This window comes from Camellia sinensis, unplaced genomic scaffold, assembly GCF_055761805.1.
Source record: "Camellia sinensis isolate YWXY unplaced genomic scaffold, ASM5576180v1 Unanchor1, whole genome shotgun sequence".
Lineage (NCBI taxonomy): Eukaryota > Viridiplantae > Streptophyta > Magnoliopsida > Ericales > Theaceae > Camellia > Camellia sinensis.
The window spans coordinates 8163992-8189713 of NW_028128987.1; the positions used below are offsets into that span (position 1 = coordinate 8163992).

The 25722-nt window shown below is 35.7% G+C and overlaps 1 protein-coding gene across 2 annotated transcripts in view; it reads left to right on the top strand.

The window, feature by feature from the left end:
- Window positions 1–1214: 1214 nt before the first annotated feature.
- Window positions 1215–25722, top strand: part of LOC145814358 (E3 ubiquitin-protein ligase KEG-like) — a 39370-nt gene continuing 14862 nt past the window's right edge. The window contains exons 1-7 of one of the 2 annotated variants that reach the window (XM_082911090.1): window positions 1215–2135; window positions 13925–14284; window positions 14358–14588; window positions 15407–15556; window positions 16536–16872; window positions 16965–17122; window positions 24853–25010. In XM_082911090.1, the coding sequence (XP_082767216.1) occupies window positions 1390–2135; window positions 13925–14284; window positions 14358–14588; window positions 15407–15556; window positions 16536–16872; window positions 16965–17122; window positions 24853–25010 (2140 nt within the window). In that variant the 5' untranslated portion in view covers window positions 1215–1389. The remainder of the gene's footprint in view (window positions 2136–13924; window positions 14285–14357; window positions 14589–15406; window positions 15557–16535; window positions 16873–16964; window positions 17123–24852; window positions 25011–25722) is intronic. The other variant, XM_082911091.1, reaches the window with a different exon arrangement.

Here is a 25722-nt window from a genome sequence, read left to right on the forward strand (position 1 = left end):
ATACTTTTTCATTGGTTTGTAAAAAAAAATTCTCTTCTCCACTAACGACTATTTCCCCTATCTCATATTCTCTTTACTTTTTGTTTTTTTTTTTTTTTGTGTGTTAAAAGTCAAAAAGTCATTCAAAATATAATAATTTCCCCCCCTCTCTCTCTCTTTAAATTTGGTGAAAGTCCATCATAAAGAGTGCACAATGCATTGGATCCAAGAAAGATCTTATTTGGTGACAAGGACACGTTAGAAAAATTTGAAAAATTGACTGAAAAAGTCGTCGACTGTAGCAGGTGGTGGTGTTAAGATAAAGACTATTCACAATATTAGGGTGGGAAAATTGGGCTGAGGACACAAAGGGTAAAAACATGCCCAACTCACGTTGTTTAAGGAAAAAAAAAAAACAAAAAGTCAAACAATGCACAGTGCACTGTGACAGGGGAATTGACAAGTGCTCAGTGCTCACTGAACTGTTCATGTCAGTGAAGGATAAGATCTTAAATTTAATATTTTATATAATATTTTAATATAATTTTTTTTTGTAAAAAGTCAAAAACTTATCCAAAACAACAATTTTTTTCTCTACTTTTTTAGCAAAAAAATTAAAAAGTGCACTTATTATATAGTTATCCCAAACAACCCTTACATAGTCAAGAAACTAAAAAGTTAAAAAGTCAACTCACATTCCAAACGAACCCTAAGAAGTATTTTTAGAGTGTTATATTGAAATGTTATGTTTGGAAAAAGTGCACTAAGAAATTTTTGTGTGTGTTAGAGTAAGGGATTTTTATGCGTGTGTTATGTTAATGAGTTTTTTTTGGAGTATTAAATTAGAGTGGTACATTTAGAAAAAATACACTAAGAAGTTATTTTTGTGTGTTACATTAAAATATTTTTTTGTATTAAATTAAAATATTACATTAAGAATTTTTTTTTAAAAAGAAACATAATAAAATAAAGATATAACCGTAAATTTAATTTTTAAATAATATATTAAAATTACTTTTTTAAAATTGATAAAACTAATTATTTATAAAAAAAATTCTTAAAATTAAATGAATCACCAAGAGTTATAGATAAAATTAAATGAATCATCAAGAGTTATAGATATTATTTTAATCAAACAAAAATAACTAAAAGAAATCAAATAACTAATTAAAATATCTAACTTCTCAACACAATATACACAGATAATATGAAATATATGAAAGAATCCCATACCTACTACCCAGATTTACCGGGCTTATTTCCACACGTCTCTCTCTGCGCTCCCTCCAGGCCTTCATTTGCGTATTCAAATTCACACTCTCTCTCGCACCGACCTCTCTATCAGGAATCAGAGACCTTTCTCTCAAAAACACTATTCGATCAAAATTGTGAGAGAGAGAGAGAGAGGAGATGAATTCGAAAAAGAAGGCGGCGATGACATCGAAGACGATGATGGTGCTAAGCTGCTCGATCTGTCAAGCCAACTACGACGACGAACAGAGACCCCCACTCACCCTTCAATGCGGTCACTCTTTCTGCAAAGAATGTCTCGCTCGCATCTTCTCAGCTTCACCCTCCACCTCCCTCTCTTGCCCCGAGTGCCGCCGCGTCTCCGCCGTCGGCAACTCCGTCTCCGCCCTCCCCAAAAACTTCTCTGTTCTCGCCCTCCTCCAATCCAACTCCTCTACTCAATTCAGCGACACCGATGATGAAATCGATGATGATGATGATGATGACGGTGGTAAAATTGCTTCCCTCCGCAGCCTCCACGGCGGTTGTGGCGGCCGCGGTCGTGGTGGATATCGAATTGATGTTGCGAGGCATCGGGATTTGAGACTTGTTCATAAATTCAGCGAGGGGAGGAGGGTGGGAGTGGAGGTGTGGAAGGGTTTGTTGAGTGGCGGTGGGGGCTGCGGCTGCGGGCACCAGGTGGCGGTGAAGAGAGTGAAAATTGGGGATGGGACCGATGTGGATTGGGTACTGGGAGAGCTCGACAAGTTGCGGCAAGCGTCCATGTGGTGTAGAAATGTGTGCAATTTTCATGGTGTGATGGTAATGGATGGTCATGTGTGTCTTGTTATGGATAAGTGTTATGGTTCTGTTCAGTTAGAGATGCAGAGAAATGAAGGGCGACTCACTCTGGAGCAAATTCTCAGGTTTTTTTTTCTCTTATATTTATACATATATAAATATATTTTGGTGATTTTTTAGCCTCGAATTATGAGCTTTGTTTATTTTGAGTTGAGATTCAAATCTTTGATTTTATGTGTGCAATTTGTATAAAGAACAAGATTGACCTTTATTATTTTCATTTTTTATAATTGGGTATAGTGTTCTAGTCAGGGTCCTTTGGGCTCATCTTGCAAGCGCAAACCGAGTATCAAATGACACCCTTAATTGCATTGCATGAGGCAAACTGGAGGGGCCGACAAGAGCCGAAGCCGAACAAGATCGATCTTTTAACTGTTCTATTATTTGTTCAAACAAATTTCTTTCATTAAAAGAAAATAAAATAGTGTACCCCAATTCGGCATCGCTTTATGTTGCATGCTTAGCCTGTGTTTCAGAGGAGGGATTTGGAAAATGAAAGAAAAATAGAATAGAAAAGTGAACAAAGTTTAACTTATATTTCATTCACTTTTCCCTTATTATTTCACAGATCCCTTCTTAATCCTTGATCCAAACACACCCTCATAGTGTTTGGAGTGTGGTTATTGCAGGACCTGTGTAAATGCAACCATCATAGTGAAATTTGGGGTGGAAATAATGCTGCCAAAGAAAATATGGAATTGAGTGCCTTGTTTGTTTCAATGTAATATATTTTAGAAGAAAAATGTTTTCTCATGACATTTTCCTTTTTTTTTTTTTTTTTTCTTTTCTACATTTGATTAACCTTTATCACTAATTTACCAACATAATAAAATGCACAATAGCCCCAAGAAAGGCACTTAACTTATCATGCATAAACACAAGAATATAAGTACTTTATAGTGCATACATACTGGCTACTATATTAACATGTATACGAGTGAGATCGGACATAAACCATACCGTGAATATTTAAGAAAGTCATAATTAATGAATAACTTTTTTAACAAGAATACTAGAAAATCAGTTGGCCACATACTAGGAAGGTCATGCATTCTTCTTCTATAAGGGTTTCTCATAGCCCATTTGGGGTGGGTGTTTCAGTTCTAGAGTACACATGGCCATTTGAGTGGCCACCTGGTGGGAGGCCTCCTTAGTTTGTCTTCAGGACCAGTGTGGTTTAGGACTAGATCCAGGCTTGAAGGGTTTGGGTCGGGCCAATATTGGAGTTTTCTGTTATTCAGTCTTCTTCCCATTGGGTGAAGACAGATTTTGCTGGGGAGGTTGTGTAGAGGGGAGATGTATTACAGACAAAGGGGTTAGCTAAGGAGGGTTCCAATGGTGGTGGGGAGGATGCAACTGGTGTAGGTTCAGGGGGCTTTGAGGAAGGAAGGGAGGTTAGAGTTAGTGGCGAGAATGTGTAAGGATCAGCATGATTCAAGGCAGGTTGAGGGGGTGGCTACCTTGGGCCAGATGCTTCAGTGGGGGAAGAGCCTTTTGATGGAGTTTTGGGAATGGACTTATGTGGCAAGAATCAAGAATATTCATCTCTTTTATTTTATCAAAAAAAGGAAAGAAAAGAAAAGAATATTCATATATTGTTTTCTAAACTCATTTGGCTTGATTACCTTTATCTATGAGCCTTTTGATCATTTTGAGCTTGATCAAACGAGTGTGTCTGAGTGGAAGAATCAACAATTTTGTCACAGCACCCGGGGATAAAGTAGTACGGATATGGAGTAGAGGAGGGGGATTTGGACGAGGTTCTTGAGGAGGAGGATTCATTGAAGGTTAGGAGTATGTCCATACAGTGTTCCTACTCAAAAGGGCAGGAAGAGAGGCAGAGGTTGAAGGACATACTGATATAGTAGAGGGCTAAACTTTGAGTGACTCATGCTGGTTTGGAATTTAATTTGAATTTGATGCAAAAAGATTTTCAGTTCTCAAGTAGTGGATAAAATTTATGGTAAAGTAGAATATTTCTCTCTCTTTAATAATGGAGGTGAGTGTTGAAGAAGTAGACTGATTATCAGGTACGAGGTGCACTTAGTGTTGTCATTACTAACAAGTTATGATTAGTTGAGGACCTTAAAATATGGAACATGGAAGAATTTAATTAGCAAGCACATTGAAAGGCCAGGGTTCTTGTTAATATTAAGGATTTTGATGCCAAAGAAACACAAAGGAGCTTATAGAGGAGGAGGTGGAGGAGGGGCTATGGTAGGAAAGGGAAAAAGGGGAACTGGGGCAGATTATGCTGATGGAGGAGATTAGTTGGAGACCAAAGGCAAGGTCTTTGTGGTTCAAGGGGATAGGATAGGAGCGCAATTCCGTCATCAAATGGCAAATGCTCATAGGAGGGCTCTTACCAATTGGAAGGTTGATGATTTTTGGGGAGAAGACATCTAGAGAAGAGGACATTGGGTCGGAGGGAGTTCTGTTTATTTTAGAATTTGTACTTGGAGGAGTGTGATAGAAAACCTCATCTTGATGGATTGAATGTTGCTTCTATCTCAGAAGTAGAGAAGGAAGGGTTGGAAAGGCATTTTTTCAGAGGAAATTTTGTCATGTCAGCTCAGCTCAGCTCTGAAGAGTTGTAATGGGGACAAGGCCCTAGGTTCGGATGGGATGTCAATGACATTTGCCCAAGCCGGATTGAGTTTTTTGATGGAGGAAGTCATGACTTATGCATTAATTTCACGAGTGTAGTAGGACATTTGAGGGGGATAAGCCACCTCTTTTATTGCATTATTTCCAAATAAAGGTGGTGCTATGGAGTCCAAAGACTTTTGTTCTACCAAGCACATTAAATATGTTTTTCTTTATCAAAAAATGAATTATTACATTATACATCAACTATATCATTCTCCTCTAGGGGTTTATCATCAGCCCTAATGCCATAACAATCTACAAAGCTGTTGTTGAAGAATCAAATTCAGTGGCATTTAAAATCTGCAAATCATTAAAAGGAAGTTACATACGCTGTACAATTTCAGTGTTTTCTTTTCTTTAAAGAAACATAGAAAATTAAAACTTGAAACTCATGTGGAAGTATTTATGCATGTAAATCTAGTATTTACGTATCTTATTTAAACTATATTTACATATATAACATTTTGTATGGTACAATGCCACCATTTTCTTTACTCTTAACAAAATTTAGAAAATGGAAAATAATTTAAAATTGTTATTATACGTAGTTCTGCAGGTTTAGTTTGGACTCTTTTTTTGTGGAGATCCTTTTAGGATTGGGAGGCAGATTCCATTGGAGCTCTTTTGGGAATGCTCTAGGATGTGCACAAGGGGTAGAGAATACTCTAGGTCAGAGAGGAGTCAAGAATTGTTTGTATTTGAATCTTCCTTCTATTGGAGAACGAAGGTCTCTTCTAATGTGCCTTTTTTTTCTTTTTTTTTTTCCCTTTCTTTTCCTTTCTTGGACAACTTCTCAAGAGGTGATTTTAACTTTGGACAACTTGAGGAGGAGAAAATTCGTATTAGATTGCGTGCATATGCAAGAGAGTGGAAAAGAGTGTGAATCATCTCTATCTCATTGCCTAATTGCAAAAGGGAAGTGTAGAGTGGATGATGCCTGGTTGGTCAGAGTTCCTTTTGTATAATTTTTATTTTAGTATGTATGAATTTTATTACAAAAGGAGCACCAAGGCGCAGAATGAAAACCTGTACATTAAACTACTGTAAAATGTGTAGCTAGTTCGGTCAGAGATCTCTTTTCAGCATGGAGAACAGGTTGTCCTAAGGGAAGCTTTGGGAACGCATTGGGGGCTGCTTTTTTTTGTGTTTTGTGATGGAATGATAGAAATAGGAGGCCTTTTGATGGTATAGAGGTTCTATTGTTTGTTTGAAAGGTTCTGTTCTTGTGTCTTTAGTTTTTTGGCTGAGTGAGTCATTTACACTTTCTTTATTTCATTTTGTTTACTTTTTTGGGGAGTTGTACATCCTCCAGATATGTAGGAGGAGATAGTTTTGCTTTCTGTACGTCCTGTGTACAGTGTTTCGCCACCTTTTGTGTCACCACTTCGTTAATAAATGTTTACTTAACAAAAAAGATTACAAAATATAAATGTTACTTTCTCAAAAAAAAAAAAAAAAAAAAAAAAAAATGAAATTGGAAAACAAATAACATATTAATATTATACTTGTATCATCTACACGTTAAAGTTCAAAAACATCTACACATCTAACAAGTTTTCACGCTTTATACAATAGATCAAATTTCATATATAAAATATATATGTAATGTGTATAAGGTATACATGATAATACGTGCGCGCGCACACACACAAACATAAGAGGCAAAGAACTAAACATGTTTGCTATATAAACTATACCATCAAAGAGACAATTTTACCTTAAACCACCACCCCCCCTCAAAAATAAAAAAAAAATCTTGATAATTGTCGATAAGAATAAAACTGTGTAAGCCCTATCAACTCCTTAACATGCACAGAGGAATACACCGTGACTTTACTCAGATTTGGGTGACTAATATTAACTATATATTTTAAGAATTTTTTTCAAACCAGTATCTTTGATGCCAATAACAACCCGAAGTATTGTGTACTTAAATTCTATTGATTCAACAACCACAGGCATCAATGGAGACAATCATCACACCAGCTGTATATGTAATGCACTTTACTAATTGTTCCTTATTGACAATTAGGGTATTTACCATGGGTATTCAATTAGAAAAGTGCATTACATATTAGGGTATTTGTGGTGCTGTCATGTACCACTTAAAATACAAATCAAGCTATCATCACCTCCCATGTACTTTTCTCCACCCACCTTACTCTTACATACTAGGAAGACAAACGCTAGCTAGAGTTACGTTCTCCTTCTATTATTACATAGTGGAAATAAACAAAATTAATACAAAAATTTTATTTGTATCGATTTATATCCTTGCAAAATTAATATCCTAGTCATTAATAGTAATAACCCTCCACCGAGCCTTCCTTTATCTCAAGGTTCGAAGCTGCTAGAAGATTTTATTTGAGCATTCTACTCGACAAAATCCTAATATTTTAAGAAATAACTAAAACTTAAAATATCCTTACCATTATATGAGATGACAATGATTGATGATGATGATGTGGTGGTCTCATTTACAAAAGACATGGATGAAGATCGGGAAGATCTCATCTGTCGTAGTAATGGAAATGACTGCTATGTCATATTTATTATTAGAATGTAATAATAATAGGATAATGCGTTTCTAGCATGTGGATGTCTTTTAGTTATGCAATAATAAGATGTGTGAAGAAAATTTTTTAAGAGGTGACAATGTGCTGAAAAGACATCCACATTTTGCAAATTTTGGTAAGAAATATTTAGATAATAAATTAAGGAGTGAAAATTAGCCTCGTCTTTAATAATATCATTACATGTAACATATTTTGCTAATTTTAAGAGGTGACAATTAGCCTCGTCTCCATATTTTGCTAATTTAGTAAGAAATAGCTAGATAATAAATTAAATTGCATATAGTAAGTCATAGGACTATGCGTAATAAAAATGGAGCCTCATCTCCACATTTTGCAATTTTAAGTAAGAAATATTTAGATAATAAATTAAATTGCATATCTTGCTCATAAAAGATTTATCAATATAGTAGTATCTATGTTGCATGCACTTAGGTGAGGATGTCGAGTGAGGATGAATGCAGGTTTGTATCTAGGGTTGGATCCATCAAATCTTTAATAAAGGATATGCATATACTTGGTATACAAGTATCCAGAAATTAGTTGTATATGGATATGTTGTCTAATTGAAAAGAGTATATATAGATTTTATAGGAACATGAGTCACAAAGTTGACCCAATTATTATTTTCAATGTCACAATATTTTGGTCAAAACACAATGATAAAGTTTGACATGTAAATAAATGCATAGTAGCCAAAATATTAGGGGCCCCACAAACCACGTTGATCTTTCTTTCTTTTACAAAAAAATCCAAATAGGTTTAGTGCGGACATAGAGCAAACCAAACCGTGGTAACCTATGTTACATGGACTTAAGGACGGGTGTCAGGTGTGGGTGCGTATCTAGAGGTTGGATCTATCAAACATCAAATATAAGGACATGCGGACTTGGCAAAAAATGGTCATGTTTTTATATTTGTAATATATTATGCGAGAAAAAATGGTGTTATGTGTAACAGAATGTCAAAAATACATTTTACTCATTTTAGAGGAATTACACAACAATGTATACATGTAATGATAGTATTAAAGACAAATATATAAGAAGTATCCGATAGAAAGTATCAGATACATACCACACCCTTGTCCAATTGTTGGGTGTTCGACATAGGCATTTGATTTATTTTAAGGAGTCCATGTAACATAGTGGTCAATAACCGACAAACTTTGTTGGTGAAACGAAGCAAAGACTATTTGATTGGTTGGTGGAACAAACCATGAATTCTTTCATTCACCACGTGGTCTCTCTAGCAAGACAAAAATTTTAAACTTCATTTCTCTAGACAACAAGACTATCCTCTCGAAAAAATGGTCTCTCTCTCTTCTTTGACAATAATTGATTTGTTTCAATCCTTCTCTCTAAAAATTGGGACTTGTCTTCCTCTATCAATTTGTCATAGGTACCATTCTTTCTCTTGTAGAATGTATCTCTCTATTATGACTATCTTTTTTTTGAAGAATGTATCTTCTACTTTCTTCTTCTCCTCAATAGTGAATCCCTACTATTGTATTTAATGTATTTGTTTTGATTTTCAATATTTTTGCTCAAAAAAAGAAAAAAATAATCACAAATCAACATAGTTGTGTTCATGTGTAAAGTGTTGAGTTTGAGCCGTATGCCACATTCGTGTCAATGTCATGTAGTTGCCCTAAAATGGCGAGTCTAGGTAACAAGGAGAAGTATATTATTGTGTCCTTACTGTGCCTTTGCCGCCTTCATTTTCTTACTTTTTCTTTTTACATTTGCCCTGCCAACATGTTCATATGGTGTTGTTCGTGTCTAGTGCCTATGATTTTTTTTTTTGAAAAATAGTGGCTAGGATTTTACCACTATCCACGTGGATCAAATCAATGTTCCCTACAGGAGTATTAATTGGTCTATGATACACATGGTCATATACCACCAGTGCCACTTCTAATTTCTTCCTAATAAATTTGTTTTTTATTTTATCTTTTCTTTGACACTACTCATCCATCTCAACATTCTTGTTTCAGCTACACTTGTTTTATGAATATGTTTTTTTCTTAGCCACCCAACATTAGATGTCATATATCATAGCAAGTCTTATAGAAGCCCATAAAATTTTCCCTTTAACTTAATAAAATCGTATGATCATACAACACTTTTGATCCATCCATTTCATCTCTATCATTTTAATTCTATGTGTCACGTTCTCTTCAATCTTTGTATTTTTAATAATAATTCGTGTGATATCAAAAATAGTAACTCTTCAATATTTTTTGCCCATCAGTTTTACTCTATTTTCATCCATATTTTTAGTTAAAGTTATGTGAGCTATATTTTGTTTTAGTGCTACTTAACCTAAATCCTCTCCACAATTTTAGCTTAAACTTTGTTTCGTCAACTAAAACTATATGGCTTTGTTTGGCAGGTTGGGTTGGGGCTAAAATAACCAATAAGTGAAAACACCCAATCACATCACTCTCTTTACTTTTCTGCACGTCCTTTGTTTCAATAAGTTTGTCCACAACTAATGTAAAAAGCCAAGGACTTAGTGTTGATCTTGATGTAAACCTATTGTTATTGGAAATTCACTTGTTTCTCTCCTTAATGTTCTTGTCTAGTCACGACTCCATTGTACATGTACTTAAGTAAATCAATATATCTCATTGATACTTTTTTCTTTTCCAAAATTGTCCTTATTATCTCCTTATGAACCCTATCTTATGCTTTTCTAAGTTAATAAACATTGTGTGGGACTTTTTTTTTTTAAAATATATTTTATGTTCCTTGCATTTTCCATTAAAGGCCTAAAGTAGAAAAATATCTTCATAGTATGTAATGGGCCTCATATTTCTCTGGGTTATCAAATATTTTTGAGAAATTCCCAACTGTTCCTTCAAATCTATTCTATCAGTTTTTTATGATTGAAATCCATCTTCATTTCTCACTCATTTTTCTTAAAATGTTTCAAGTTTTTTGTGTACACTTGTAAGTTCGGTGCAACTTTGAGTGTCACATTTGTTCTTATGCATTGCAACCAATATACATTTTCTCAATTCATTAAACATTTTGTTAGTTGTATGGGACGGAATGTTGGGCAACTAAGAAACAACATGTAAATAAGATGAGTGTTGCTGAGATGAAGATGCTAAGGTGAATGTGTGGCGAGACTAGAAAAGATTAGGAATGAGTATATTCGAAAATGGGTAGGAGTAGTACCGATGGAAGATAAGTTGAGAGAGAATAGATTGAGATGGTTTGGTCATATATAACGGAGACCAACAGAGGTAATAGTAAAGAGATGTGATACAGTGACGGTAGATGATAGTGATAGGGGAAGGGGTAGACTTAGATTGACGTGGATTAGTGTAGTAAATAGAGATATGAATCTCCTTAATTAAATAACGAAATAGCCTTGGATAGAGTTGAGTAGAGAAGAAGGATTCATGTAGCCAACCCCATTTGATGAGACTTAAGGTTTGGGTTGGCTTGGTTTGGTTTATCAAACATTTTGTTAGAATTTAAGATGTTATTAAACAAATTACCAACCAAATCGCCCTCTCATCAACCAAATACTTCCAAATTTCAGTAGGAATTACATCTGGTCTTACAACTTTTCTTGCTTTCATATAGCCTCCTTTACCTACATTAGTCCAATCTTGCAAAATAATTTAATAATTAATATTACTACTAGAGTTATCAAGTTATTATTCTAATTGGTTTTCATTAAATAGTTTTTCCAAATTTCTCTGTATATCATAACCTCATCTTCTGTAACTAGCACTCTTTAATTTTTACACTTATTACACTTAACATAGTTTAGGTCACTACTTTTTCCTTCTCTTATTTTGGCAAGTTTGTTTAGTTATTTTTCTCCATCTTTAGAATTTAATTTAATTGTAAATCCTTTCTTAGCTTATATTTTGGCTAATTTACATCTTTTAAAATTTCATTATTCCTACATATCCAAAAAAGTTTAGGTTTTGATTACTTTTTGAATCGCTTCATTCCACCATCAAGTTTTCTTAAATGGTGCGTGACTTCCCTTAGATTTGCTAAGAATCTCTTTGCTTGTTTTTTAATGTAACTAGCCATCCTATGCCACTTGGAATTAAATCATCATTTGAAGTCCATTTTTCTTCCTTAGTTATCCTACATGTAAAGAGGGCTAAATTTTGACTTTTAAATACCATTTAATTCGTGGGTGCCTACTTCCTCTACTCTTCATTTTCCATCTTCTAATACATATACATTAGGTAGTTAGGCTCTCTACTACTATTACTTTACAATCATTCAATGTTCCATTATCAACTCTCCTAATAAGAAAGAAATATATTTGGTTTATATTGTTTGACATTAAATGTTATAAATTGTTAGTAGCTCTTCTTAAAGCATGTGTTTGCTTTTACAATGTCGTATGTCATTGCAATCTCAAGGATAGCAATACCTTTATTATTTCTCTTTCCAAATCTAAAACCCTATGTAGTCTCACATATCTCCACTCTCTCTCCCACATGGCCATTAAGAATACTGCCTATAGAAACTTTCCCCACTTGATATCCCTTGTACTAATCGATTCAAATTCCTCTCAAAATCATCGCTTAATAGATTCATCTAATGCTATTAGGTGTGGGTGAGAGCTAATAATATTTACTATCTCTTCTTCAAACATTAATTTCACTAACATTATTTTATCTCCTTTTCTTTTAATTGCTACCTCTTTTTTTTTTTTCTTTTAGATTTTATCTACAATTATCCCCACTTCATTCCTGTGTTTCTCTTTTCCTGTATGCACAATAATGTATGTATCGTGTTTTCTTAATTTTCCTAGATTTTTCCCAACTCATTTAGTTTCTTGTAAACAGATTATACTAATTCTCATTCTAATTATATATCTACTAACTCCATCCATTTATTGTTAATGTTCCTATGTTTCAAGTTCCTAACCTTATTTTCTCTCATTGTGGGGTTTGATCCCTCACATTGAATCTTGTAAGTCCCTAAATTATTTAATTTAAACCTACTTAATCCTTGAAAGGATTACAAAAATAAAATATAAGTCCATAAGTACTATAAATTAGTAAAAGACCTTACGTAGTTAAGATTTTATTCCAAAAAACCCTTAAATTTCTATTTTGTCTTTAAAAAGTGTTTTGTTGTGTTTTAATTGGTATTTGGTATCATAGCCTATTGAAGAAGTAGTATAAGATAATTTAAATAATAGTATTGTGTTACAAATAATAATTTAATTAGGTTATTAAATGAACTTAACGAAAATCTTAATGATAATTAATTAGAAATTATCAACGAAATCCAACATATAATACTTGATAAAGGTAAGCAGGTAGCAATTATAGAAGAGAAATAAGAAAATCTAGATAACTTCCCTTATCCTTATAAAGGAAATTTACCTGAAGAACCTTGCGAGTTAATTCCACCTGAAAAACGTAAACATAATAGAAATTTAAGGTTTTCTTGGAATAAAATCTTAACTAGGTAGGGTTTTTTACTAATTTTTTGATTAGCTCCGGGGTGTTCGGATCAAAGCCTAATTAATCCTCAGGGGTGCACGGGCACTCGGTAAGGAGTTTTTCGCAAGTGCACTACGGTTAATTCAAAGGTTTTCTCCCAGTCCGATGGCCCCAAGGAACTGTTAGCACCTAAGAGGTTTCGATCCTTGAATCTTGGAGGGAGTACATCCCTAAGACCTAAGGCCTCGCCACCAGGCCAATCCCTTGGGTTCTTTTACTAATCCCTTATGGGCTTATCTTTAATTTTGTAATCCTTTCAAGGACTAGATAGGTTTAAAACTTAAGCTTCCATGGTGATCCAACTACTCCAATGTACTCTCCTTATGGTAGGGTCTTGCGTTCTACCTAAGGTTTCATGAAATTATCAACCTAATGCTAGTATAACACTAACACAAAGTTACCTATCAATGCAAAAACATATGGTCAATGCTTTCCTCATTCCTCCTACGCATACACACCATTGTGGAGATAACATTGGTTTGGGCCTCCTTTATTGAGTCATGTCATAAGTATTAAGCTTCTTTTGAGTTAAGGACCATGCAAATACGTTTACTTCAAGAAGCACACAAGCACTCCAAATCAATTTACAAGGGGCAAAGAGTGGAATATTAGGCTATCAATAATCTTATCAAGGAAGGATTTACGAGTGAACACCCTAGATGAACGAATAGTCCATAATCTCTATTCAATGACTGCATGATTTAAAGAAACATCATCAAGGATAGATAGCAAAGAAGCCAAATCATTGGTCACCGAACATTAAAATTTCTGAAGAAATTAAAGTTCATAAAGATTGAAGCCAAATAAGATGAAGCTGTAAAGGATATGGAAACATTATGAGATCAAACACAGACGATACAAGTACTGTGTGCTACATTGATATTGTGGCAGCAAGACTGGATTTATTGTTGGAGGCCTACAGTTGCTTTTAATGAGCAAATGTATTAAAAATTCTTTGTGAAGCTTTATCATATTAAACCTGTTTGCTATTCTGTGGTTTCCATTTATTCAATTTCAAAGTTTTCTGAAGTATCCTTCTTTCCTCCCTTTGACTTATTTGGATTGGAAATATCTTCAGCAAACAATTTTCTTTGGTTTTAATGTTCTTGGTTTTTTACATGTTTCTTGGCTGCAGATTTGGAGCTGACATTGCGCGTGGGGTCGCTGAACTACATGCAGCAGGAGTTGTATGCATGAATTTGAAACCGTCCAATTTTCTTTTAGATCCAAGTGGCTGTGCTGTGGTTTCTGATTATGGTCTTCCAATGATTTTGAAAAAACCTTCTTGCCGGAAAGCTCGAGAACTTGATTCGTCAAAAGGGCATTGGTGTATGGATTGCATGTTGTTGAGTCCTCATTATACAGCCCCAGAGGCATGGGAGCCATTAAAGAAGTCATTACACTTGTTCAGGGATGATGCTGTTGCTTTATCTGCAGAGTCAGACACCTGGAGTTTTGGTTGTGCGCTGGTTGAAATGTGCACTGGTTCAACTCCGTATGTGGCGAAAATTCTTCTTTGAAGTTATAAGTGATCAACAATTATTAATAAGAGATTATTTGTTCTGCAGGTGGGCTGGTTTAAGTGCGGAGGAAATTTATCGTGCTGTTGTTAAGGATCGAAGGCTGCCGCCACAGTATGCACATGTAGTAGGAGTTGGTATTCCTACAGAATTGTGGAAGATGATTGGTGACTGCCTACAGTTCAAGGCAACAAGGAGACCAACTTTTCATGCAATGCTTGCTGTATTCTTACGCCATCTGCAAGAGATACCTCATAGCCCTCCAGAAAGTCCAAAGAAGTATGAAATTCCTTCTGGCCTCTGCTGTGACATATTGCTTGTAAAATCTAGTCCTCATTTGTTACATACATCTGCGAAAAATAGTAAGGTTAAACAACATAGAATAAAATAAAGTATGAAAACTGAATCACTAGGAGAACTTGCTGAAGCATGAACCAGGAAAGTTATCCATGTACTAAGCAAAAATCCTTACATTTCTAAGAGGTCCGGAGTGACTTCATGAACTACGAATTTTACCAATCTCATCTTTTATGTTTCTCCCACATATAGTGTTATTTTTGTTTTCTTCTGTTGGAGAGTTTATTGAAGCAAACAATCAATAAAGTATTGTCCCCCTTTTTGGGAAGGCAAGCGAGGTTTTTTTTGGGACCAGGGGTGTGGTGTTTCTTTACTACAATCCTCAATACATTTGTGGGTAATTTTCAAAAGCTCAACTACTTTTGATATGTTGGAATGAGATTATGTAACCCTAGATTATTACTCACCAAAAGAAAGAAAAAGAAGAAGAAAACTTTATTTGACTATCAACTAGCTTATCATGTTTGAATTGGAAACATCCAAATCACTTGAAGGAATATGTCAAATAAGAAAGAAAAAAAGGTACGATCTTGATAGATGAAGATCCATGCAATGGTATAGGCATTTGCTCTTCTGAAGGATTTTTCTAGAAAATCCCGTCCCCATTCTGTGAAATAAATTGAAGCACACTTTTTCTGCCAATTACTCTACTAATTGATCTTTTGTTAATTATTAGCATAACTCTTCCATGAATATCTAACCTCTACTTTGAAGAAACTAAGTTATCTTGACATGTGAAGTATACTGTCTTCTCTGGAATCCAGTGAACTTGCCAAATGTCCTCAAATGGATGCATTGGAACGGTCCCCGACATCTGTTTTGAATGGTTTCCATGTTAGCCCCAACTATCTGCATCAGCTTGTTTCTGAAGGGGATCTATATGGTGTTAGGTCAGTCAGTTATTTGTGATGTTGCACTCAATTTTCTGCACTCTAGAACTTATTTAAGAATATTTAAGGCTCTGTTTGGTTTAGGGCTGGAATCATGATTCCACCCTATGATTCTGGCCCGTTGTTTGGATACAGTTTTCAAAAATTGATGCCAACCCCACATTTCAAGACATGTTTGGTAACCAGAGAGTTTTTGAATTTTTGGGTCTACCCGGTCGTCTGCTTGGACATCCTCTCGGACGTCCGGCAGGTTGACCAAAATAGTGTTTTTTTTTTTTTTTTTTTTTTTGCAATTGCCACCTGCTATTTGAAAAAAAAAAAAAAAATTTATATTTGTTTTTGATATTTTTTAAAATATAGAAATTATTATTTTTAGACCAAAATGACAAATTATTTGGCCATTTATATAAAATTAACAAAAAAATAAAAATTAATTTGTCACAGTAATTTTTAAAAAATAAAAAAATATTTTTAAACAAAACAATTAAAAAAAATTTCCATTTAAATATGCAATCAAAAGTAATTTTAAAGCACTAGCTGAATATTTTTTTTTAACAATTTTTTTTTAATATTTTAAATAAAAATGTTTTCAGAATTTTTTGAATTTTTTAAATAAAAATCTTATTTTTTTCAATAATTATTTTTTGAATTGAATTTTAAGAAGAGTTTTGAATAGAATTTTCAATAGAGTTTTGAGTTGTGTGTTTGGTTATGAGTTATAAGTTTTTAATTAAGTTTTGAAAATTCTTTTCAAAACTCATAACCAAACAATTTTTCTTATTTCAAAACTCATTTCAAAAATTCAGAACTCAATTCAAAATTCTTTTCAAAACTTATAACCAAACAAATTTTCTCTTTTCAAATTTTGATTCAACAATTCACAAATTTAAAATACAACTCTATTATCAAATCATGATTCTAAAACTAAACCAAACACTACCTAACATTGTCACAATCATTTTTTTGTTTGTATATGTAGAGATCTTCTTGCTAAGACTGCTTCAGGAAGCAATAGCAGCTCAGTTATTTCTCTGTTGGAAGCACATAATGCTGATGGTCAAACAGCTCTGCACTTGGCTTGTAGACGGGGTTTCCCTGAGCTAGTTGATGCCATTTTGGAATACAGTGCTGCAGATGTAGATATCCCAGATAGTGATGGAAATCCACCAATTGTATTTGCTTTAGCAGCTGGATCAGCAGAATGTGTTTGTGCACTCATCAAAAAGTCTTCTAATGTCATATCTAGGTTGAGGGAAGGCTTTAGTTCATCTGTTGCTCATGTCTGTGCGTACTATGGGCAACCAGATTGCATGCGTGTGAGTGGCCAATTTGTCAACCATTTTTTAGTTTAATGTCATTCCTTGTGCATTTTTCAAAATCATCTCAAACTTCTCTTTCATGATCACAGGAGATACTATTAGCGGGAGCTGATCCCAATGTGTTGGATGATCATGGTGACTCTATATTACATGTAGCCCTTGCCAAGAAATTCACAGAGTGTGCTATTGCAATATTGGAAAACGGGAGCTGTAGATTAATGGGTGCCTTTAACTCAAAAAACTTGACGTAAGAATTGGCTACTGATTGTGGGAAATTATTTTAGATAAGAACCCCTGTCGATTGACTTGCCAAGTTGCCATTTATAAAATTATTCTTTTTTAATCACAACATTTCCTTTTAAGTATATACTATCTTCTCCTAACAGCATGCTACTGTTTGTTTTAGGGAAAATTAAACTTAGGAAATAATGAGACTATCACTCCCCAATATATTAATAATATGAAACGTACAATAGAAGTCTCAAGGCACAAATGAGGAAACTACAACTAATGACAGCTAACCAGAATAATACCATAATAACAAAGATATTATTCTAACACTCCTCCTCAAGTTGGTGCAAAAATATCTCTAACGGTTTACTTGCAACTCCTTTGGTGAGAATATCTGTCAGCTATTCTCTAGACTTCACAAAAGGAGTACATATAGTGTCACTAGTGAGTTTCTCCATGATGAAGTGGCGATCAATCTTAACATGTTTTGTTTGGTCATGTTGAACTAGATTGTGTGCTATGTTGATAGCAGCCTTATTGTTACAGTATAGCTGCATGGAGTCTGTCTGATCAATCCCCAGATCACTCAACAGTAACTTGATCCACAATAGTTCGCACACATCTTGTGCCATGGCTCTATACTCCGCCTCTGCAGATTTAGCTATCACATTCTGTTTTTTACTTCTCCATGTAACCAAATTTCCCCCAACAAAGGTACACTCGATGTGGACCTTCTATCAGTTACTGATCCTGACAAATCAACATCTGTATAAGCTTCCACGCTAAGATGATCATGTTTTGAAAAATAGAGACCTTTTCTAGGTGAAGATTTTAAGTATATAAGAATCCGCATAACTGTAGTCACGTGTGCCTCATGAGGAGCATGCATAAATTGACTGACCACACTAACCGCAACGGTAATGTCAGGACGTGAATGGGATAGGTAAATGAGTTTACCAACTAGTCTCTGATAACTCCCCCTGTGAACAGGAACTTGTCCACTATCATCACCAAGTTTCTGGTTTGGCTCTAGCGGTGTGTCACAAGATTTATTTCCAAGCATCCCTGTTACTTTTAACAGATCAAGCACATATTTCCTTTCACAGATGAAGATTCCATCCTTGGACCGGGCAACTTGAATACCTAAGAAATACTTCAAGTTCCCTAAGTTTTTGATTTTAAACTCGCTTGTCAAATATTTTTTCAACGAGGAATTTCTTCAATATCATCTCTTGTAAGTAATATGTCATCCATATATACAATGAGAGTTGTAGTCTTACCATGTGAGGATGTTTAACAAACAAAGTGTGATCAGTTTGACTTTGTTTGAATCCATATCTAAGTATTTCCTGAGTAAATCTCTCAAACAAAGCCATTGGGGATTGTTTGAGACTATATAATGATTTTCGAAGCCTAAACACCTTACCCTTTGTTTTAAAGTCTTCAAAGCTGGGAGGAAGGTCTATATACACCTCTTCTTCTAGATCACCATGTAGGAAAGTATTCTTTACATCAAACTGGTGAAGTGGTCATCTAGATTAGTTGCATGAGAGAGGAGTACCCTAACTGAATTCATCTTAGCAACTGGTGTAAATGTCTTTTGACAGTCTACTCCATAAGTGTGAGTAAAGCCTTTTGCCACAAGCCAAGCCATATAGTGCTCAATCGAACCATTGACCTTGTGCTATAGTATACATCCACTTGCATCCCACAGTTCGTTTGCTCTTAGGTAACTCAGTCAATTCTCAAGTGTCATTCTTATGAAGTGCTTTCATCTCTTCAATCATGGATGTTTCCACTCAGGGGTGGCAAGAACATCCTGAAAATGAGCAGGTATACTAACAGAGGAAATTTTTGACACAAATGCTCTATATGAGGGAAACAAATGAGAATAAGATACAAAATTAGAAATAGGATGTTGAGTACATGATCTCACACTCTTCTGGTAGACAATAGGAAGATCAAGATATGTGTATTCAGGGTTATCAGAGTTACCTAGACTCTCATCAGTTGAAGGAGACAGCAGTGGAAGATCAGTAGAAGTGGTCTTTTGGATCCAAGTAACCTTCTGTCTTTCTTTGTTTCTAACATAAACTTTTGCTTGCTTCTTGTGTGTATCAGTTTCTGTATTCCCAATAGTTGGTTTACGTTGTGGTTCACATGCTACCTCCTCAACAATTGCAACAACTAGTAAGGATTCAGAAACAGGAATCTCTTCACAACAAGGCTCCCCTTGAAGGGATGACTGGGAAACCAAAGAGGACAAGAAGTAGGATTAAGACTCAAAGAATGTGACATCCATGGATACAAACCACTTATGAGAAGCAGGATGATAACACTTATACCCTTTTTGAGTAGGTGAGTACCCAAGAAAGACACACTTAATAGAACGGGGATCCATTTTACCATGTGTACGAGAATGATTGTGAACAAAGAAGACACACTCAAAAACTTTAAGGGGAATAGAAGAAACAGATTGTGAGCCTAAGAATACTTGAAGAGGGGTTTGCTTGTGCAGCACTTGAGTAGGAAAACGATTGATAAGATAGGCTGTGGTGAGAACAGCTTCACCCCAGTAGGACCGACACATATGCATAGAAAAAGTCATGCAGCGAGCTATATTAAGAAGATGACGATTCTTGTGTTCCACAACCCTATTTTGTTGAGGGGTGTTGGTGCAAGATGTTTGATGAATAATGCCATGAGTGTTGAAATATTGCCCTAACCCTGAATCAATATACTAACCTCTATTTTTAGAACGCATATTTTTGACAGCTCCAAATTAAGTGCGAATCATCTGATGAAAGGTTTGAAATACAGAGAAAACGTCACTCTTTTTTTAAATTTTTTTTAAAAAAAAAAGTACATACACCCAAGTAGTGTAAGAAAAATCATCAATAAAGGTGACATACCATCTATGACTTTTTAATGAAACAACACGAGGACCCCAAACATCAGAATGAATTAATGAAAAAGGAACAAAATTTTTATTAATACTTGGAGCAAAAGAAGCTCGGTATTGTTTGCCAAGTAAACACGACTCACAATTAAACTTAGAAACTTTATTGGTCAAGAAGGAAACAAATGCTTAAGTAATAAAAAAGATAGATGTCCCAGACACCGGTGTCAAAGCCAAATGTCGTCCTTGGTGGTTGGAAATTGGATGGTATGATGAGCCAAGTGATCTGCCTGATCCAAGATGTAGGGACCATTCTCTGCTCTACCACAACCAATCTTCCTCCTCGTGATAAGGTCCTGAAAAGACAATGATCAGGAAAAAAGGTTACATTACAATTCAAATTCTAAGTAAGACGACTCAATTATAGAAGATTAACAGAAAAACTGGGAACATGTAAAACCGATTACAAAGGTAAAGATGTGGCATGGATTAAACATTTCCTAGAAACAAAAGAAATGGTACCATGAACAATCTTAACTTTGTCCTGACTTGAAAATGGCTTATATTTTGAGAAAAGATTAGAAGATCCAATCATATGATCTGAGGCACCAGAACCCAATAATTAAAGGCAAAGCTTTATGAGATAGGAAAGCACTTATAGAAGAGGCTAAGTTACCGGAATGGGCAAACAAAGAGGAAGATGTACCGATAGGAGTAGTGGAAGTCTGGCGGTCTAGCAAGTGACATAGACTATCCTTAAACTCAAAAAAAGACATACTAGACACATCATCAGTAGACTGAATAGTTGGAATAGAGTCATGTGTATCAACTGCATTATTATGATGGGCACGTAGGTTAAACCCACGTCCTCGAGACTATCCAAATCAACCTCGTCGACCACCAGAGGGTCACTATGACCTCCAGATGGGGTAGCATGAAGCTTCCAACATGTCTCACAAGTGTGTCTGGGCCAGCAACAGTAGTCACAAAACAAATTATCCTTCTTAGAAGGATTGTGTGAACCATGAGACAGACGATCCCCATCTCTAGGAAGCAGAAACTAATGCAAAGCGCTCCGTGGAGGTAGAAGGAAGCATAGCTGAATGGCGACTCTCCTCATTCTGTACATAAGCAAACGCTTTCTGAAGGGAAGGGAGAACATCCATGCCAAGAACACGACTCCGAACATGATCAAACTCTACATTAAGGCCTTCCAGAAATTTGAAGACTCTTTCCTGTTCAATAAATTTGTTGTACTTCACAGAATCCATTAGACATATTGGTTTGTAGTCCTGAAGGTGATCCAAATGTTTCCAACTATTACTAAGGAAAGTGAAGTACTGAAGGATGGTCATCTCACCCTGTACGGAGCACTCAATCGAGTGGCGCAACTCAAAAGTCTGTAAAAAATTCCCTTTTTGGTAGTAAGTAGTGGCCATAACATCCCAAACATTCTGGGTTGTCTCCATAGATATGTAATTCTCACCAATATTTGGAACTATAGAATGGATGAGCCATCCCATAATCAAAGAATTGGTAATCTCTTATTGGTGACAACCTAGATCAGTGATATTTGGTGCTTGGACTCTTCCATCAACATAACCCATCTTTCCCCTGCTCCTCAGAAAAAGTGTCAAGACTCTGCGACCACGCAAGGTAATTCTTACTATTAAATAGAGAGGTGGTGATTTTGAGGCTAGGATTCTAGTTCTCAGATGTAGTAGTCATAATGGGACTCTACTCTTAAAGGTGGGTGGAAAGTAATGGTCGACTCACTAAATGGGTCAGCCATTTAGACTCTACTATCACAACCGAAAAACTGCACTAATCACAATTATGGGATGATGGAATGGACTGAATTGGGAACAAGCAAAATCAAACACAGACCACTATGGGAGCATACCAATCAGATTACTGAAGCCATATAATGACCCAAAAAATAAATTAAATTAAGGGAAAAAGTAACCTACAATCAAAACAGGGCTGAACTATTCTCGGAAAAATAGGGAAAAAGTTGTAGGTGTAGAACTGGTTTCTAGATGGACCAATCAATACATATCATGAACCAAGCCTCAAACGGACAACAGCGACAGCTGAAAGGGGGCAGAGGGACTGCTAACTATAGGTTCATGTCTACTCCATGATGTGACAGTGACATATAATCATAAGTGTGCTTAAGGATACCACAATCTCACTTTCTCCCTGATCTGTATGTTCCAATCTACATGTAGGATCCACTTCCTAATCCACATGTAAGATCCACCTCCCAGTCTACATGTAGGATCCACACCTCCCAGTCCACATGTAGGATCCACCTCCCAATCTACTTGTAGGATCTCACCTCTGGATCTACATACATGTAGGATCTCGCCCTAATCTCTCATAGGATTTCTAGGTCAGATCTACATACATGTAGGTGTGAGAATATTAGTCTATATATTTGTATATAGTTGAGAGATTGTGTGAATATTTTATATTCATAGGATTATTATTGTTTCCATTTAGTCTTAGGTCTAGAGTTGCTATATAAATCAGATGTATACTTTGTATTGATTTACAATTGAACAAGAGTTGCTATATAAATCAGATGTACACTTATATAAATCAGATGTAGAGTTGCTATATAAATCAGATATATACTTTGTATTGATTTACAATTGAACAAGAGTTGCTATATAAATCAGATTTACACTTTGTATTGATTTACCATTGAACAAGGATAATCCTATGAATATAAAGTATTCACACAATCTGTCAACTATATACAAATATATAGACTAATATTGTCACAGTAGGATCTCAGCTCTGGCTCTATGTACATGTAGGATCTGACCCTGATCTCATATATAGGATTTCCAGGATCTGAATATATCTAATTCCCCCACCCATCTCTGAATGAGATCGGTCACATGAGCTTCATCACTCGCGACCCGTCTCTAACTTATACTTGGCTCTAGAACAACATAGGCTAGGAGCTAGTCCTAGGATTTGTGCTTTGGATCATTTGAGGACTTGTGACTTGGAGGTTAGAGCTGAGCGATCATCAACGTCTCCACTTGGGGACACTTGACCAATCTTAGATGAGAGATTTTGCCAATACATGTGATGTATCACACCTGCAACTTGCGATCTGCAATCTGCTACTGCAATGTGTCACACTCCTAACACTTGTAACCATGGCGCATGGAGTGTGTGTGCAATACTATCGGGATCCACTGACCACTTTGATATGGTCGCAACAGAGACTGATCATGATATTAGTACTGTCAGAAGATCCCTCTTTGTATAAGGATGTCTTCCCAAGCAACAAATCAGCCATCAGTACACTCCTACACAGGTCTCTCTTGCACAGAAGATCTCAACTGCCGCCTTCTCTCCTCTAAGATTGCCTTAGCTCTCTTCTCTTCTTCCAGCGATCCCAAGCCATCCAAGAGTGTATTATCTTCCTAGATCAGCTTGTTTCGGCCACCCCAGACACAATCTTCCACTCTAACATAGGTATTTGTTTAGAAGAGGAATGAAATTCTAAAATGGATCCGTTTAAGGAAAAATGCATGAAGTTTTTAAAAATCAACGCTGACAGTTTTTTCCTTGTATACAATATTTAGTAAATCAAGGTGTTCTGTTAAAAGTCATCAAAAGGCATAAGCCATGATCCTGCATAAAAGAAAAACAATCCATATTTTCTACAAAGGCCAAGGAGTGTCAAGGGAAGGACTAATCTTCCCTCCTACTAATTGAAGACGGCCCCTCAGCAAGGGATGCTTCTTTCCCTTGGCAAGGGGTTTGGGTTTCTGGGGTGTCATCTAAAGTGGCTTTTTTTGTTTGGTCAGCTATGCGTGGACAGATTTTGACTTTGGATGATTTAATTCAGCGTGGCCATGTTTTAGTTAATTAGTGCTTCTTGTGTTGTCATGATGTTGGAATCTGTGTCGCATCTTCTTCTTCATTTTCCAGTGACGTCTCAGTTATGGGGATCGATTTTTGGTGTGTTTAATTTGGTTCGGGTGCAGCAGGGGACGGTGAAGGGGGTGTTGGGTAGTTGGAGAGTGGGTAGGGTAGGGTGGGGTAGGGAAGAGGCGTCGGAGGGCTTGGTTGTTGGCACCTTTATGTCTTATGTGGCCGAGCGGAATCGTCAGATGTTCGAAGGGTTAGCGTCTTTGGTTCCTTGTTTGAAAAACAAGTTGCTGGTTGTCTTGCACAGATGGGTTTCCGAGACTGTGGATCCGGATTTATTTACGTTTTTGGATTTCATTGAGTCTTTATTTCGTCATTGATTGTAGTTGCTGGGTTCTTTGCATCATCCTAATGCTTTTTCAATAAAATTTACTCTTTATTTATCAATATATATATATATATATATATGAAGTGCTTTTCAACTCCTTGAGTTCATTGAAAGAATTCTTCTCCACCCAAACGCACCTCATCAATAGAAATTAAGTGGGATATGATGCTCCCTTCTTCTCTTAATTTAATTCGATCACCCTATCAGATTTCTAAAAAATATCTGCCACTGTTACAGAGCAAACCCAAGACATCCCATAGCCAACACTGGAGACCACACTTTCGTAACACCCTATGGTAAATGAGAATATTGTAAATCGACTCCCTGAACAGATTATGGTCATAATATATATGTTTATACTATTTCCAACCCCTCAGTAAAAAAAAAAAAAAAAAAAAAAAAAAAGAAAGAAAAAAAATCTCAGTCCTATTTTTATATAATTACATGTACATAATTTCTGTACTGTTTGTAGGAATTCTTGAATGCAGAGTTCAGTGTGTTTATATTATCATTTTTGTTTTCCCGCTCTGATTTACATGTTTTTCCTCTTTGGATATTTCAGGCCTCTGCACTTGTGTATAGAAACATTGAACATCACTGTTGTCAAAAGGTGGGTGCAAGTTGCAACCACTGAAGAGATCGTTGAAGCAATTGATGTACCAAGTCCAGCTGGAACTGCATTATGTATGGCAGCTGCCCTGAAGAAGGATCACGAATCTGGTAGAAGTTAATTATTTTGTTTGACAGTGGTGGTCTTTTTTGTTGATTCTTCTGCACTGTTTCAATTTTGTGTTCATAACTTGGAGATTCCTTGTTTATCTATGTTTTCCTGCTATTTTCATTTTGCTAACAAGGTTGAAAAATTTCTGATGAAGTACTGCTTAAATCCTTGTTTTGTAGAAACATTGGTTCCTCATTGGATTACCTGGCTTAATTTATATGTAGTTAGTTTTTCTGTATTTCTTTGAAGTTGATGTAGGACGAATGTGGGTACACTCTTATGCTAGTCAGTGAACCTAGCTTTGGTTTGTAGCTGTGGAAAGAAGACAGTCGTCTGATTTAATTAGGTTTTGTGACTGAAAGATCAACCAAGAAACAACATGTAGATAAGATGAGTGTTGTTGAGATGAGAATGCTAAGGTGGATGTGTGGCGAGACTAAATAAGACAGAATTAGGAATGAGTATATTCGGGAATGGGTTGGAGTAGTACTAATAGAAGATAAATTGAGAGAGAATCGATTGAGATGGTTTGGTCATATTCAACAATGACCAACAGAGGCAGTAGTGAAGAGATGTGATGCAGTGATAGTAGATGGAAGTGTTAGGGGACCAGGTAGGCTTAGATTTACATTGGCTAGTATTGTAAATAGAGATATCAATCTACTTAATTTGACTAATGAAATGGTCTTTGATAGAGCCGCGTGGAGAAGA